Genomic DNA, 16,112 nt, shown 5'->3' on the forward strand with positions numbered 1-16,112 from the left:
TAATTTTATGCAAGATGCTATCTCAACACACCTCAACACGCCTGCTGCCACCGGGGGGCACGGCACGGCACGGCACGGAGAGAGCAGAGCAGAGCAGTGCAGTGCAGAGAAATGCATGTAAGCCATTTCACTTGGTCTTCTCCTTTCTTCTGTTGCTGGTGGTGGTGGTGGTGGTGCTGCTGCTGTTGCAAGTATGACAAACAGCCTGCTGCCGTCTTTTGAATGGAATTCAATTCCCATGCTGCAGCAGCAGCATCAGCAGCCCCCCCCTTACCATCTTTCCACCCTTCCCATCTTTCCGTCTTTCCGTTCGTGTCTTTTGTCTGCTTCTGCGGCCTTATACTCGTACTCGTACTCGTATTCGTATCTGCCTCAGCGGCAATACTTGTTTAGCTTGTTTGTTGCTGCCTCCTCCCCTCCTGCTTCCTGCTGCTGCTGCCTGCTGCCCCTGCCACTGACACTGCCACTGCCACTGCCACTGCAGTTATTGCCATTGTATCTTGATGCCTTTCAAGTGCCAATTGTGCGACCGCCCCAAAACCTTTTTCTAGACAAACTCATTGCTTATTTAGTTTAAGGTGGGAATTCCAGTGTTTGCCTTCCCCCTGTGGCAGCGCTAGCGCTAGCGGTAGCGGAGACTGCATAAATTTCATTCAAATTGAGTTGATAATGGTTGCCACTTGCTTGATAGTGGTTCTTGCTGCTGCTGCTGCTGCCTCTGCTGCTGCCGCTACTGCTGTTCAAGTGTTAATTGTTGTCGGCACCCTTAGAGGCTGTCCTGTCCTGTCCGTCCCGTGTGTCTCCTACTCGTAAATATTTGCACTGCGGCAGCAGCAATTGTCCGCTTTAATCAAAATAATAACTGCAGAGCGACGGAGCAGGGCTGCAGCTTAGTAGCCAAGCTCTTCTACACTCGAAGGAAAAGCAAGGATTAATTCAACTTCGAGATGGTGGCTCAGTCTGAAATCCCCTTCCAATGAATCATAGTACAAAGATATATGCATAGTTTTTTCTCCCGGTGCATGGCCAACCCAGTGCCGGGCTCCTGGGCTCCCGGCTCTCCAGTGTCCACTGTAATTCACGATTTCCTGCAGTAATTGAAAAGATATTCGCAAAGAGTAGCCAAGACAAGTTGCTGCCTCCGCTGGGGCAGAGCAACATTTTGCTGAAAGCAAAGCGAATGAATCCGCGGCAAGTCTGGGGCCAGGCAGTGCATTAATTATTCATGAGTTGTCGCCGAGGCAGGCACGCAGGCGACACAGACAGCGGCCACCACAACAGCAGCAGCAGCAGCATCAGAAGCAGCAGTGGCAGTGGCAGCGGCAGTGGCAGCAACTACAGCGACAGCAGCGGCAACATAATTATTCATGCCCGCTTATCGCCAGTAAGGTAGGCAACACCATTTTAACCACAAGCGGATTATAATTATCAACAGTTGCCATCGGTGGCACAGACCCACACACACATACAGGCAGACACACACGTACTAGTGGCACCAGGGAGAGGGGACAGGGACAGTCAGTCAGTCAGTCAGTCACTTCACTCAGTCTGCACTTGGAGGCAACATTTTGCTAGATGCAATTGCAGTGCCACAGCACATGATGCGCCTTGCTAGCGAAGACGAAGGCGAAGACGATTACGATGACGATGGCAAGAGGCGCAACAACAAATATAATTACACGGCAAAAGCAGTGAGAGATAGAGGGAAAGAGAGAGAGAGCGAAAGAGTGGGACAGGTATAGGTGGTGGCAGAGGTAGAGAGACAAAGAGAGAGACAGCTGCTTTAATTGATGTTGATTGCTATCAACAACATTGCTGCTACCTCGCATGCTGCCTCTTCCTCTGCCCCTGCCACTTCTGTTGACTACTTCTTTTGCGGGTTGGGTAGGGGAGGGGTGGAGTTGGCGGTGACCCCTTTCGAAAAGCGAAAGAAAACGAAAACTTTTGATTGCATGTCAAAGCCGCATCAAGAGCAATTTTGGCCAAATAAAAAATTAGCATTACTAAATTGTACTTGAGTAGCAACTAAATCGAAACGGCCCCCCCACACACACACACCCATCGCACTCTCCGATATTTAAATCATGGGGAAATCATGTGGGAAAATCCTCACGAGGAAACCCAGCAAAGGTTGACGATTCAGAGTAATAAATAAAAATGAGTTGACTTTGATATTTGGAATATATGTAATGCCTTCCAAGTCAAGTGTAAACTATAGCGTCTTACCCCTAGGTGAGAGATTGTAGCAGCTCTACGAAGCGGAGTTTGGCCACAGGTCCTTTAGCCAGAGAGGCAGGCCGCCTCTTTATATCGTCTGTCGTCGGCCATAAACTGAAATTGGTACGCAGACTGCTAACATTTTAATTTGGTTTCACCCCCCCAAGTCGTTTCATTTCATAATTTTGGGGAAAATATTACGGTCCATAAATGCCGTTTATTATCTGGCATAGTGCCGCTTCTCCCCGCTCACTGCTCAGCGACGAGCTCGAGTCGATGGGTTCTGTGTTTTACTCGTAATATACACATTAAGGCGATGGCGGGGGCATACATTTTCCGGATCATTTGGGTTTAGTGCCTGGCGGCAGTTCAGTTATTCCATGGTAATTGAAACCGCAGTGCTGTCTGGGGGGAGGGGGAAACTCTCCCAAACAGCATATGACTCCCCCCTCCTTCTGTTGTCCTGTTGATGCGCAAACAATTATTGAACAGTGGACAGCTGGGACAAGTGGGGAATCTGGTTGGTGGACAGGACGACTCGCTGACGAAATAATCCAATTGTAATTCTCTTTCAAAAGCACAGAGAGAGCGAGAGCGAGAGTGAGAAAGAGAGACAGTTCAATTGGAAGGTTAAAGTATTTAAATTTTAATTAACATTTGAATTGCATGGGCCCTGGGGGCGGCTGTGGCTGTGGCGGCAGCCTCTGTTCTGCTCCTGCAAAATGTGCAAAGAGAGCAGCAACGCAACGGTGAAACACGAACAAAGCAAACGAAGCGGAGCTGCTCCTGCTCCAATCCTCTTGGGCACTCATCCCGCAAAAAAATCTCCTTGCCATTCAGCATGCTATCGCTCTCTATCTCCATCTCGCTCTCTGCAGCTCTCTCGCTCTTGGGCCGTCGTCGGCAGCCATGTTTGTTGTATGGCGCTCTCTCATTAAAGCCTGGCTGGGTGAGCGAGATAGCCGCATGCTGCTGCTACAACTTTCGGCGCATGTTGTGCTGCGCATGCAAAAAGAAAGAAAAGGAAAGAGCAGCAGAGAGCAGAGGAGTCTGCTGCTGGAAGAGTGGGAAGACGGAGTGCAAAAGGCAGAGGGAGTGGAGTGGAGCAGTGGAGGAGTGGAGGAGGCAAGAGGAATGGTTGTTGGCAACGCCTGCTGGCTTTTAGTTTGCCTTTTAAATGTTTAAACGATTAAGTCGAATTTTAATTTGGCCGCAAAGCATAACACGGCGGCGGCTCCACATCCACACACAGATCGCGGACAGACTTACACACGGACAGATACACTCGCAGTAACCACACTAGTGTGTACACTGTACATATACTGTGTATGTATGTATATGCATGGATGTGTGGCTTGGGGCGCGGACTTGAACTAACAGAAATGTAAAGCAGGCAATAAAGTGGCAACACGCTGACTTTGGCCATAAACAAAACTGAAACCGTTTGGGGCGGGCGTTTCTGCTGTTGTTGCTGTCTATTTAGAGATGGAAGTGCAGGCGATATGCCGATATGCAAATCGACCCATGATTTATGATTTGTGTGTGGCCGTGTCGGCCCCCAAACTATGGGACAAACCGAAATGTGCAAATAAATGAGGGGAGGGAGAACCTCGAATGAATATTCATTAGTGGTCTTGATGAAACAGTTTTTGCGTTGCTTTGATTTTGGTTTGCGTTCATGAATAGCAGAATAGCAAAACAACAAATCCCTAGAGAGTATTCAGAAAAGTGATAGCATATTCGCTGAATATTTATGTTACTTATGTATGTACATATGTATTCTTGTGGAAACTGTAAGTATGATATGTAACAGATTGTAACACGGGCCTGGCCGTTAGGTGGTCAACAGAAGAACATTAAGTGAAAATAATATCACAGGAAAAATAATACTAATGAATTTACATACATATTTACATATGTATATGTAACTACTATGGCCAACGATGCCTGCCTCTGTGTCTGAGGCGCTATTCCCCTGCCACCAAAGTGGATAAGCGACTCTGTCCACGGAGTCCAAAAAGATGACTGCACCAGGTCCGGTCCCTTCCCTCTGCTGTCACTTAGTCAACTGTCTGCGCTCGTTGCCGTTCCCGGTCCTCATTAATGTTTCAAGTGTTTTATGATATGCATAATTGCTTGTACAGATAATAAAGTTTTCCTCTGTCCGGACAAGACCCCAGATGCCAGCCAGTGGCCACCCTCGCCTGACCTCCCCCCCACCTGCCCTTGCCATTTGTCCATTCACTTAATTAAAATGCAAATGGAAAATACTTCAGATTCTAGCTGTTGGCTGGCGACATTGGTAAAGGGGGGCGACTCGGAGCGGGCGACATGCATATTTCATGTCTGCTGATGATGATGACAGGGTTTCCCTTTTCCCTTTTCCATGTTCATTTCGTTTCTGGCTTCCTTACGAGGCATATTCAACGGAGGGTATAGCAGTTCCGTTAATCTCTTAACTTTAATTGTGAATTGTGTTTCGAACTTGTTTGGATGCCAAGCTGGGTTAGTCGCTCCCTTGGACTGCCCTACCTTCTGTTTATTATACCTTGATCATCCTCCTCCTCCTGCACGGACGTCCCTCGAGCAAGTTTCCACTGTTTGTTGCTGCTACCGAGTTTACGACGCGTGAACGGCAACAGCAACTCATCCGCAGAGCAGAGGCGACAAAATTTAAGAGTCCCGTCCCCCCATCGCCCATTTCCTCCCCCTTTACTAACGAGAAGGGAAGCGATCTTGCTTCTGCCCTGTCGGCGGCAGCCCCTCCCCACCCCTCCTCACGTTCGTTTCGTTCTCTTTGGTTATTTTTTTCTGGTTTTTATTGTACAAGGCATTTCCAGTGAATTTTTTGATGATATCTTTGAATGTTAACATTCACAAAAGCGTAAAAATTGTTTCCCCTCTACGCTCTGCGCTCTTCGCTCTTTGCTCTTCCATTCGCTCCCCTCCCTCCATCGGTATTAGTTTCTATATCGGCTTTATGAGGCACTTTTTACTGTTGAACCTCACTGCTGGGGACTGGACCTGGACCCTTTTTTCGTTTGTACGTACCCCGAACGTTCTGCCATGTGTCTGTGTGTTTGTCTCTTTGTGTGTGTGTGTGTGTGTGTGTTAAGTGAAATTCTTTTGTGCCCCGAGAAGCGAAAATAAAATTCACACACTGCCGAACGTGCCCCATGGTTCAGTGTGTGCGAGAAGCGGGTGAGAGGAAGAGAGGGAACAATGGAACTGGGATTTTGTGTTGAGTTGGGCAGTGGGTAGGGGGGAGACGACGGACGGCTTGCTCTGCTTGTTCGCTTCGCCTCTACCTGGCGGGCACAATCTCTCACAACAGCAGCAGCACCAGCAGCAGCAGCAGCATCGTCGAAGAAAAAAAGGTGCAAAAGCAGCAACAACAACACAAAGTCGTACCGAAACCGAAACGAGCGACCCGACCGACCAACCGACCGAGTGACGGAGTGAGAACAGCAACAACAACAACAACAACGAAATACACCCAATGACAAGCTGCTCGGCAATTTGACATAATTTATACGTCAAATTACTGCAAATTGATGCTAAATGGCTTCAAATTGAATTGACTGGCGCAGAAGAGGAGAAAAAAAAATTGTATGTGAAGAAAAATACAAAAAAAAGCGAAACAAAAACAAAATACAAAATGTAGCGCCCTGGCAGCGAAACGCCAACAACAACAACAACAACGACAAAAGCAGCTAAAACGATGCCTCATGTCGACAGCTATCATTGTTGTTGCTGTTTTTGTTGCTGTTGTGTTCACTCAAACGAAAACATTTTGAATATTCAGCGTGGGGGCATCTTGTGGGGCTGTTGCACTGTTGTTGCTGCTACTACACTAGACTCGACTGTTTTGCCGGGGTGTACTTATGGATGGATTGAGTGAGGGGAACTGGGATGTGGGATGGAGAGATTGTGGCTTGAGGAAGCGGCACAAAGATCGAGAAAAGAGCACATTCATCTTGACAGGCACCTTTGTGGGCCTGTGGCCTCTCCCCCTCCCCCCTGTCATTAGGCTGAACTCCGAAAACTGTAATAATGGACTAAAGCTGTGAGGCGAAAATTACCCAGATACTTGACGGCAGAAAGAGCTCTTTACCCATGGGTAAAGTTCAGTGAAAATGTAGCCTTAATTTTCATGTTGGAAATATTCATAGTGAATTTTAGTACCCCCCAATGCTTATACGTAACAAACAGTAGATGATGCTTCACAAATAAGATATGTTCATGGATAAAGTTTGTTTTTGGTTCTTCAGTTGGTTGAGGATTTATATTCTAACGAACATTTTTATTTAACTAGTAATTAAAACAATGTATGGACATCGGTTAAATGTAGCTACATACATAAAAATTACAATATCACGAATGCGTTCACGATTCAAGCGGTATTTACAGTACTACAAAAGTTTTATTGTAAAACCACTTTGAGCACCGATAAATACCCACAAATGGCTTAAATAGTTAAAGATCATTAAACCAAACGAAAACTCGGCAATTTTCCACCGATTCCGCGTTTGCCGCTCTCCCTCACCTCACCGTACACTTTGTTTTGTTTCCGCGTCGCGTGGGTCTGTAACTGTAACTGGTCGGGAGGAGGAGAAATTACAAAAAACAGCTCAATTCAAGGCACTCCCACTCGACGCCTTTCACACCTCGCTCTGCCCACACACACACACACACACCGCACTCACACAATAAGCAAGGAGGAAAGGAAAAATCAATTCTCAGCGGAGCAAGGCAGGCAAGCGGCAAACACACAAAATGCGCGAAAAAAGAAAGCCATGAAATGTGCAATGGCCTGGCCGTACAGAAAAAAGTGCAACTGTCAACAAACACAACAAAAGAGTTGGTTGTTAACAATTTGCTGTTGTTGTTGTTGCTGTTGCTTTGCCTGAAGCTCTTGGAAAATATTGAATTCAATTTAAAGCGCAAAAGGCGCTCATAAATCGCCGACAATTGGTATACCCTTGCAGAGAGTATCTCGATATCGAACAACTTTTTGCAACGTAGAGGGGAAGGCATCACAGATGAATAAACAATCGGTGGATATTCCACGACGTGGAAAGGGTAATGGAGAAAGGCAGCTGAATGCTGGCAGGCAGGCAGGCAGAGGGCCATTGACTCAGGAGTCAGCAGTCAGAGTCAGAGTCGACTTTGGGTTTGGGTTTGTGCAAAGTGAAAGAAAAGAGTTGCAGTCGGATTATGGCCATACTCTCGGGCTCTCTTACTCGTTTTATTCCCTTGATTGCAGGCCGCCCATCACCAGAGAGCACAAAGAAAGCGCGGGCCGGGCGCGGCATTTACCTTTCCGTAAACTGTCGGCGCAATTAAAATAAATTGAAACTGAACTTTTCTCTACGGTTCGTGGCTCCGAATAACAGTTTTCCTGGGCAGCTGTCGCATAATTCATCAACTACAATATTTCGAGGGGGTCTGAGAGGAAGGAATAAGGGAAAATTTAAGAAAAATTTGCGTGTGTGCCGTCGCGTCGTCAGAAAAAGTTTTTCATTTTTAGCATCTTGATTGTTTGTGAGCGGGAGGAGGGGTTGGGCAACGGGGGGGAAGGCAAAGCAGTAGCGGCAGCGGGAGCAGGAGGTGGAAGGAAGAACTCCTCTGCCTAGTAGCCGGGCCCACAACGTTGTCTGACTGCTTGCCTGCCATGGGCACGGGCTCGGGCTCGGGCACGGGCACGGGCACCATCCAAATGAACGTTCCACAGGCGTACCACCACTGTCCTGTCCGTCCCTGACTGTCTTCTCTGTCCGTCTGCTAACCTATCTTCACCTCTCATCACCCTCGAGTCCCCCTCTCTGGCTGTTCCGTTCGCTTACCTTCCCTTTCTTCTCCGCTCCTCTCCTGCACTGCTCCGCTCGCTCGTATCTGAAATTGTTCAACTTCATCAACAGAAAAAAAAAAGAAAAAAAAGATGCTGCCGCTGCTGTTTGTGTGTGTGTGTGTGTGTGTGCTGCCAAATCACACCAAGACAGGCTGCCTCTTCCCCTTCTGCCACTCCTGCTCCGAATGTCATGAGTCTGAGCCGAGTCTTTGCTCTCTTGTCCTTTTTGTTTTCTTTCGCTGCAGCAGCAAAAGACCCCGAGGACACGGAGCACTTGAGCTTGGGTTTGGGTTTGCGAAGAGATGGGGAGATGGGGCAGGAGGCGGAGTTAAGCGGATGCATAATACGGAAAAATGTCTTTAAGAGTGAGAGAGAGAGAGAGAGAGGGAAAGAGACATAGATGGATGGATGGAGTGAGATGGAGGAGAGAATCTCAAGCTGCTCGCTACATTATTTGTTCTTTATGGTTCTCTCCGCCCCTGCCCATCTCCATTGTCCTTCCATTGTGCGCTGTCTCAGCTGCACAGTGTGACAAAATGCAATGCGAAATGCAATTAGGTCGTCGGGGAGGGCAGTGTGAAATTATCCGGAGTGTGCACTCAAAGTCTATTGATCAAAACTCCCTTTTGGGTGGCATGAAAGGGCGTCACATCACACCCTTCCCCCATGCTGCATGCTGCACGCTGATCCATGGAAGATTATGCAAAGCTAAGTCGCTTTCGGGAATACCATTACCTTGTCTGGCGTATCGAGCATCGAATATCGTAGAAAGCAATCGATTTTGTCCCTTGGTGACGTATCCCAGTTCCCAGTTCTCAGTTGTCGTATTCCAGTTGAGAATTTCCACTCGCAAACATGTCCGGGGAAAGCAAGTTCGATGCGTACAGTGAGGCCTCGCGGATGGCCGCAGCGTTCAACGAGTTCGCTGACCACCTGATTGTGGCCGAGTTCCTGCCCCACAACGATCGGGTGGCGTACCTCAACCTGCGCACCCTGGAGCAGGAGATCTACTGCGTCGAGCTGAGCTATGCCGGCTTCCGGATCGTGGGCTACGACTTTGACCTCATCGAGGACGAAGTCAGCAACTGCGACTGGGTCTACGTGTCCGCCCACCGCCTGCTTGCCGCGATCAGTCCGCTCTACGCGGAGGTGGCGGAGAGTCGCCGTCGCCTGAACAGCGGCAAGGGCGTGGCCCGCTGAGTGTCTGCTAAATTTCTGTCTGTTAATTGCTGCCAAAAGTGATAATTAAACGGCTGTCCCAAAACAGCAGCAGGGGCACCAGCCGCCACTGCTGCAAGCACAACTTGGGGCAGGTAAATGACTTGATTGCAATAATAAAGCTCCCAGTCTGGGCACCGATTTGGAGCTGGGCTTTTGATTAATTGCTGCCAAGTGAGAGGACGAGTGGACGAGCCACATTGGCAGGCAACAGACATCAGGCTGGGGCAGGGTATGGGGCAGGCAACACTGCTGCAAGTTGATTGACTCAACTTGGCACTCTTCGAACCTTTTGTAGCAAAAAGTTAACAAGTTTTTGCCGTTCCACTTATACTGCTGCTGCTGCTGCTGCTTCTGCGACGTGGTTGCCGTCGTTGCTGCCGATGAAGATGCAGACATTGGATGGAGCACCCAACCCAAGCCCAAACTGAAAGCAAAGCCACAGCTCCATGCTCCATGCTCCATGCTCCATGCTTCTCTCCCTGCATTCCCTCATTGCTGCTACTCCTCTACTAGAGACCCCTGTCTGGGGTCCATGCCAACTAAGGTTTTATCTAGTTGAGTCCATCTAGCCGCTTGCCGTCCGTCCCGCCGTTGTCTGCCACGGACAACGACAGAGTCAGAGACGGAGACAGAGGCTAAAGCGACGAATGCTTGACACACACACACCCATGCACAGACACATACGCCCCATACTGTGGCAGACACACACACATGGGGATTGCTGGGCGAACGCATTTGCTCCGGCGTTCGTATCGGCCATGTCTATCTGGCCGGGCTCTCCACTTGTCTATGCTCGTATATTTGTCCATTGAAGCATGCAATTGATTGCTGCAACGGCCACAGCAGCAGCAGCAGCAGCGGCAGCGGCAGCAGCAGCAGCAGCAACCTCCACTGCAGTCTCCCCCCTGAGACCTCTCCACTGTACATCCGATCCTGCTGCGCTTTAATTGCCTTTTCATTGCAGCCCGTCGGCCTTTTGCCTCTGTGCCGCGTCTCCGTTTCCCTGAGTCCCTGGATCCTCCTGTCTGTGTGTGTAATTTGTGGTTGTTGTTCTCTGTTAATGCATTACATGAATTTTAACAAGCTTTGCATTCTGACTGACCATCCGCCGCTGCATGCCCCCACGCCACGCTCTCTGCGGCCCTGCCACTGCTGCCACAGAGGGGCAAACAAAAGTCCCCATGCCGATGTTTGTTTATTGTAGCCGCATCCCGTCGAATGCAGACATAATTTAACCTTTGCCCGCCCTGTTCCCCATCTTAATGCTTTTAATTTTGCAAATTTTCAATCAATGAATTACCCCACCCCGAACGCAGTCTCCTGGTCTGCTTGCTTTGGCCGGGGAGGAGTACATTAATTACCTGCATACCCAATGCCACCGAATCGGAATAGTTTTAATGAGCCCTGAACACTGCAATTATTGGCAGCTCGCGTTCCAAGTGCAACTATTAAACTAAGTAATTCCCACAGAGGAACAGGGCTAATGTGAGAGCCCCGAACTGATTGAGTGATTGAATACTGGCCCTCTAATTCGGGTTCCAGCTAGAAATTTCCCATGTTTCGGATTATCCAAGTGGCACGATCCAGATCCAATGGAAATCCGCGAACAGGTTCCATTCAAAGTGCAATCGCAAAATCGAATTCCAAAGCAAATCAAAACTAGTTTTCCCATGTGTCCATCCAGCCATTTCCATTTCGATTTCCACCTCTACTCTATCCGCAACCTCCATTTCCACCGTTTCCATTGCGCTGCCACTTTTCCGTGTTGGTCGAACTAATTGGCTGCGTTTTTGGTTAATTAGCGCAAAGCAGAGACAGCAACAAAACTCAATCCCTGGCCAACGCTCGCCGTCCACCGGGCCGAGCAGTCGGCAGGTCTGAAAATGAAATCTCTTTTCTGTCGCACACACGCGCTTTATTGGCACTCAAATTGGCGGCTAAACTTTGGCAGCAGCCAGCCGTCAACAGCAGCAACAAATACAACAAATGCAAAAACTACAACAACGATGATAATATCAGTGCATCTAGCGACAACTACAGCAACAACAACAACAACAACAACAACGACAACTATGGCGACGACAACGATTTTGTCTGGCTGAAAACGTTGTAATTATTTTATGCCAGATAACATATTGTCACAGGCCCGTGAAATGTTCACGGGGGACAATGACAATGACAGTGGCAGGGGCAGTAGCAGTAGCAGTGGGAGTGGCAGGAGGAATGAGGTATGCGGAGCTGGTTAGTGCTTAAATTATAAATTTTGCATATGCTAATCAGGGTGCACCAAGTCGCTGTACATGCTTCTGGTGGTTATTCATTTTTGTTCAATTTATTACAATTGAGGGGAATATTTCTGCCCACTGCCGCCACATATGCAGTGTAACGGCAGTGTAACCCATTCGCAACTGGTTCTGACTGGCTTTGTTTATCTATTCGCCAATGGATTTCAAACTTCTTAATTGGCTCAACTAACTTAGTAGTACTTAAATTACTACAAATAAAAAACAAGCATTAATATTAATTTATAGTATTGACAGGAGAAAAGAAAAAACTTAATCCAGTGGGAGATCAACCACAAACGGTGCAGATGCTCGCAGGCTGCTTAGGTTCAGGTGCTTCAGGTGTCCTGCAGCTAATACTATTTATCAGATCAGGGCAATCAATGTTCCACACTGAGTAAGACATCAATTGGATGGAAAGATGTTTTATGTTTAGAAATATTTCATCGATAGTCGAGGGAGAAGAGATATGGGATTCTCTCTGTTTCCATAGATGTTTTCCAAAGTTCTAGAAGGGATTTACCAATTAAATACTTTTCTGCTGTTTTATAGCTGATTAGTTACATCCCAACTTTCTCTTGCCGTCAAGTTCAGTTACAAAAATAACTCGCAGTTACGGCTTTTAAGTAGCTATCTGTACATGTTATAGCAAGTGCCGCGTGTGCGGTAGCGCCCCTCGGTTGGTTGCGCGTTGGTTGCGATCCCCGCGTTACAAGCTATGGCTTGGTGTCGCTTGGGCCACTTGATGGTGCAGCAATGTCCCATCTTAAAATTCGGATCCGGTACAGAAATCAGGCCCAGTGGAGCCGGCGGGTTATTCCCCAGCTGTTTTCAATTCTCGATCCCCATAGCGGACTTCATTACTCTGCTGCCCTTGCCAAACAGTTCCCATGCAAATCTTGCTTAACGGCAGCATACATTTTGGAGCTAGCTGAAATTGGGAGGGGGGTGGATGCGGCTGTCATCAGTTGACAGCCAGCAGGAGCAGAGGCAGCAAAATGGGCTTCGGGGTCGCCATCGTGGTTGCTGCTTTTAACCATTTGCAATAAATTAGCCGCTGCAACTGTGCAGAGTTTTCCCCCTGAAATGCAACTCGAATCGTATTTGGACGCGGGGCGACGGCGACACATTGACACTTTTTCGCCAACGTGCCCCTTGCGCTCCCCGGTCCCCGCGGCACCCTGACACTGCTCCTAACACTTTGTGCCACAACAATTTCCAAACATGTCTTGCCAATTTCACACTCCAGTTGCCTCCTCGACCACTGGATGTCGGTTTCTTCTTCTTCTACCTGGCCAACTCGACTCATCCGCAAGCCATTTTGGGACAGGAAATAACGACACTCGCAGCTGGACTTCGGCTGAAAAACTGGGACACTGGGACTCTGGGACGCTGGAACCGAGATCAGGACTTGGGTCACATTTCTGGGAGGTTGTTATTTATCTTTATTTGAACGGAGAGGTGCGACTCTTCAGAACATCTTTGTCGTAACTTTAATAATGGCTTCCACATGTTGGATCACTGCCGGGTGACTGACGTTGGCCTTAATCTTGTAGAACCCTGCGAGAAGGACTTCTGGCATCCCTACGCCATTGACGCTGCAGCGCGTCAGGGTGAAGGTTTTCTTTGGCCAGGGCGGCACATACTTGTCCTCGTACCTCGGTAGATCGGAGCACTCGCCCAAGTTCTTGATCACCATGTCCTTGTAGTACGTGTCTATGTACTCTATGAATGTCTGCCTAGGAATAGACATGGGGGTCAACTTGTAGTCACTTTCGGCACCGGTTGTACTCCGGTAGAGTTCCAGCTCTATCTATAACATACTCGTCAATGCGTCTCGTTACTTTTCACAGTTTTGCAATGATTTATAATAATAATAGACACTCACCATGACGCTCTCATCCAGATCGATGTTCCAGAACGCTGTTCCCGAGAAGAAAAAATCAGTGCGTCCCACCCGCTGCGTTCGCAAGTCAAACTTCATGAGGCTCTCGTTGGTGGAGAAGGCACTAACCGATTGCGGTTCACATTCCCATCTTGTCTGTAGAATATTTTATTGAACCGGACTACGTATTTGCATTCACAGAGAGTATATTTCTTTAGCTTACCTTTGCAGCACAGTCATCGGACAAGGCCGAAATGATCAGCAACAGAATGAAGTACGAAAACATCTCCCACAACCCACAATCAGTTTGATAGTTTACGCTGGCTTTTGCCTTATATACACATTTATATGTGGACTCTACATTGTGGAGTAATTAGCGGATCCAATTTTCCTGGCAATTACAAACACGAACTAATCATGTTTCAATATTTCATAAATTCAATCCACAAGCATTTTTTGTACGGAATCTGGATTAGAACTGGATTATGGCGCATTTAACAACGTACTTCCGTCTACATGGTTCCCAGCTGCATCTATTCTCATGCTAGTTCAATGCATTCCAGCTATACGAATCTTTTATTCAGCGATACTTAGAGCGCAAGCTCCAAATATTACAGGGGATATCCGTTCTTTGATATTCGTAACATGTTTAATAAGAATGAAATTAAGTTAAATTTACACATACATATGTATGCATATCGGTGTCTTACAGATACAGTATTCTTGTGTTAGCGCCGGGCAAGGAAACCAGATCTTCATAAAGATAAAGAATTTAACTGAGTATATCTTTGGCAGCCTATGAAAAGAGCACAAACCATTCTTAGCCAGTCCCGTCCACTGAGCAACCCATCTAAGGGATTCGAGGGAGTTTTCTCCTCCGAAATACATACATATATACATATGTACATACTATCAATGTCGACATGGTACACAAGTAAAAAGGGTCTATATTTGGGCTAAATAAAACCCAGATATCCAGATTTCTCCGACGTAAACGTCTCTCTTTTTGAAGTTGAATACTAAACCAAAATACGAGCGGGAACGTTGTGAGTCGCGGCTCTCATTTTATGCTTGGTACTCCGAAATGTCCGTGAAGAAAGGAGCCCCAATAAGCTGCATAACAATGAAACAATAACACTTCCAGTCTTTCGAATTGAAAAAGTGATACCTTTTTATAAGGCCTCGAGTTTAGTCATTAGGTCCTGACAACGCTTCAAAAGTTTTTGCTCTGGTTGACATTACCCCATAAGATTTTGATGACAATAAGATCCAGTGAGGCAAAACGCATCGGTCTTTTCGCTAAAAACCAATTCCCAGCGAGCTTTTGTGAGGGTTTCATGTCATTATACTGTTGGAAGATGCTTTTAAAAAACAATTTTTAGCTGGAACAATATTGTAAAGTATTCTCAAGTATATCTGCATACACATTTTTGTTCAATACTCCAACGCCAGACTATAAGATATTAGCTCAAATGAGCTGGGCCACATAGGGCTCAGCCCAGCTTCTATGATTTTGGGTGGCAGGCACAATTTTAAAGATACGTTCAAACTGAAAACGCAGTATCGTAGAGAATGCCCATATCTACCAGATTGCCGAATCTGAATCAGATCGGATCATAATTATAGCCAGAATGAAGATATTAATTTTAGTTGGTTTATTGAAGGAGATTCGAACGGAACTGCGTTCTATTCTATTCTCCATTTGCCTCAGATTTTGCCCAACAATTTGATGTACATTTATTAATTGCAAATGGTATATTTATTTTGCAGAATATATATACATTAGTGTGCTCGTGACATATAGGATGAGAGACTCGCTCAGAGAGGATCTCGTAGAAGCGAAATGACACATCTTTAATCCTATCCAGACATTGTTCTGGGACCATCATCCACATTAACGTCCAAGTAGTCGTAGATAGTGCTCCTCCATTCTCCATCTGCGATTATTTTGATCATGAACATATAGCTGCCTTTGGGTATGGGCACTTTGCTAAACATTTGGTTATCCAAAACGAAATTCTTCAGAATAAGGTCATGCTGCGAGAAGCAAAATGAGAGTCAATATTGTGGAGAGGTTAATCGGGCCACTCACATTGATGGGGCACGTGTGATTCACGTTGATAAAGGGCAACAAGGCACCGTAGAAGTAGTAGAAGACGGTCAACGGATTCGGGTGCTTCATGTGGTGGCAAAGGTCCACGGTGACGTTAAATAGGAACGGATGGTAGCCGGATAATTTCTTCCACACACTGTAGTTTATTTTCACCTTCCGAATCGGTAGTTTGTGGATTTGAATGTGGACATTGGCTCCGATAATGCCACGCCCCAGCACATTCAGGCGGCAGACACGCGTCTCTGCATACAAAGGATCAAATATTTCGCATTTTATGTTTGTATGCCGTGTACTGATATCACCGAAAGCCATTACAGCACTTGCAAGGAGCACCGATATCACTGAGAACTTCATGGGAAAGGTGTTATTCCCAAAATGAATCAAGCTATTTATTTTCCCGTATTTCCGTATCATTAGCTACGTGCCAGATCATTGCCTCACGATCGATTATCTAAGATTTTAGATAAATCGTATATGGGCATTTCCGCCGAATTGTCAACCAGGACCGAAAAATAAAAGGTTCATAATCATCGTAATTATACC

At 46.9% G+C, this 16,112-nt stretch overlaps 4 protein-coding genes across 4 annotated transcripts in view; 2 read left to right on the plus strand and 2 right to left on the minus strand.

Annotated features, from left to right (window-relative positions):
• The window catches only part of LOC111071342 (pneumococcal serine-rich repeat protein), an 81,482-nt gene that overhangs the window by 45,886 nt on the left and 19,484 nt on the right, over positions 1 to 16,112 (plus strand). The gene's annotated exons all lie outside the window — the stretch shown is intronic.
• Positions 8,871 to 9,435, plus strand: LOC111071391 (protein GSKIP homolog). The gene has a single exon (XM_022362695.2). The coding sequence runs from the start codon at positions 8,924 to 8,926 to the stop codon at positions 9,266 to 9,268; it is 345 nt and encodes a 114-aa protein (XP_022218387.2). The 5' UTR covers positions 8,871 to 8,923; the 3' UTR covers positions 9,269 to 9,435.
• On the minus strand, positions 12,990 to 13,758 carry LOC111071390. Its single transcript, XM_022362694.2, has 3 exons — positions 13,680 to 13,758; positions 13,460 to 13,612; positions 12,990 to 13,384 (listed from the first exon to the last, which is right to left on the minus strand). The coding sequence occupies exons 1-3, from the start codon at positions 13,740 to 13,742 to the stop codon at positions 13,043 to 13,045; spliced, it is 558 nt and encodes a 185-aa protein (XP_022218386.1). The 5' UTR covers positions 13,743 to 13,758; the 3' UTR covers positions 12,990 to 13,042.
• Positions 15,317 to 15,881, minus strand: LOC111071343. Its single transcript, XM_022362628.1, has 2 exons — positions 15,542 to 15,881; positions 15,317 to 15,501 (listed from the first exon to the last, which is right to left on the minus strand). The coding sequence occupies exons 1-2, from the start codon at positions 15,879 to 15,881 to the stop codon at positions 15,317 to 15,319; spliced, it is 525 nt and encodes a 174-aa protein (XP_022218320.1).

The sequence above is a fragment of the Drosophila obscura genome, unplaced genomic scaffold, assembly GCF_018151105.1.
Source record: "Drosophila obscura isolate BZ-5 IFL unplaced genomic scaffold, ASM1815110v1 contig_25, whole genome shotgun sequence".
In the NCBI taxonomy this organism is placed as follows: Eukaryota; Metazoa; Arthropoda; class Insecta; order Diptera; family Drosophilidae; genus Drosophila; species Drosophila obscura.

Coding starts and splice junctions, on each gene's coding strand:
- LOC111071391 (XM_022362695.2), top strand. CDS start 8,924: ATGTCCGGGGAAAGCAAGTTCGATGCGTACAGTGAGGCCTCGCGGATG.
- LOC111071390 (XM_022362694.2), bottom strand. CDS start 13,742: ATGTTTTCGTACTTCATTCTGTTGCTGATCATTTCGGCCTTGTCCGAT. Junction 13,613..13,679: donor CCGATGACTGTGCTGCAAAG/GTAAGCTAAAGA, acceptor AATATTCTACAG/ACAAGATGGGAATGTGAACC. Junction 13,385..13,459: donor ATCTGGATGAGAGCGTCATG/GTGAGTGTCTAT, acceptor AGTATGTTATAG/ATAGAGCTGGAACTCTACCG.
- LOC111071343 (XM_022362628.1), bottom strand. CDS start 15,881: ATGGCTTTCGGTGATATCAGTACACGGCATACAAACATAAAATGCGAA. Junction 15,502..15,541: donor GTGCCCCATCAATGTGAGTG/GCCCGATTAACC, acceptor TCTCATTTTGCT/TCTCGCAGCATGACCTTATT.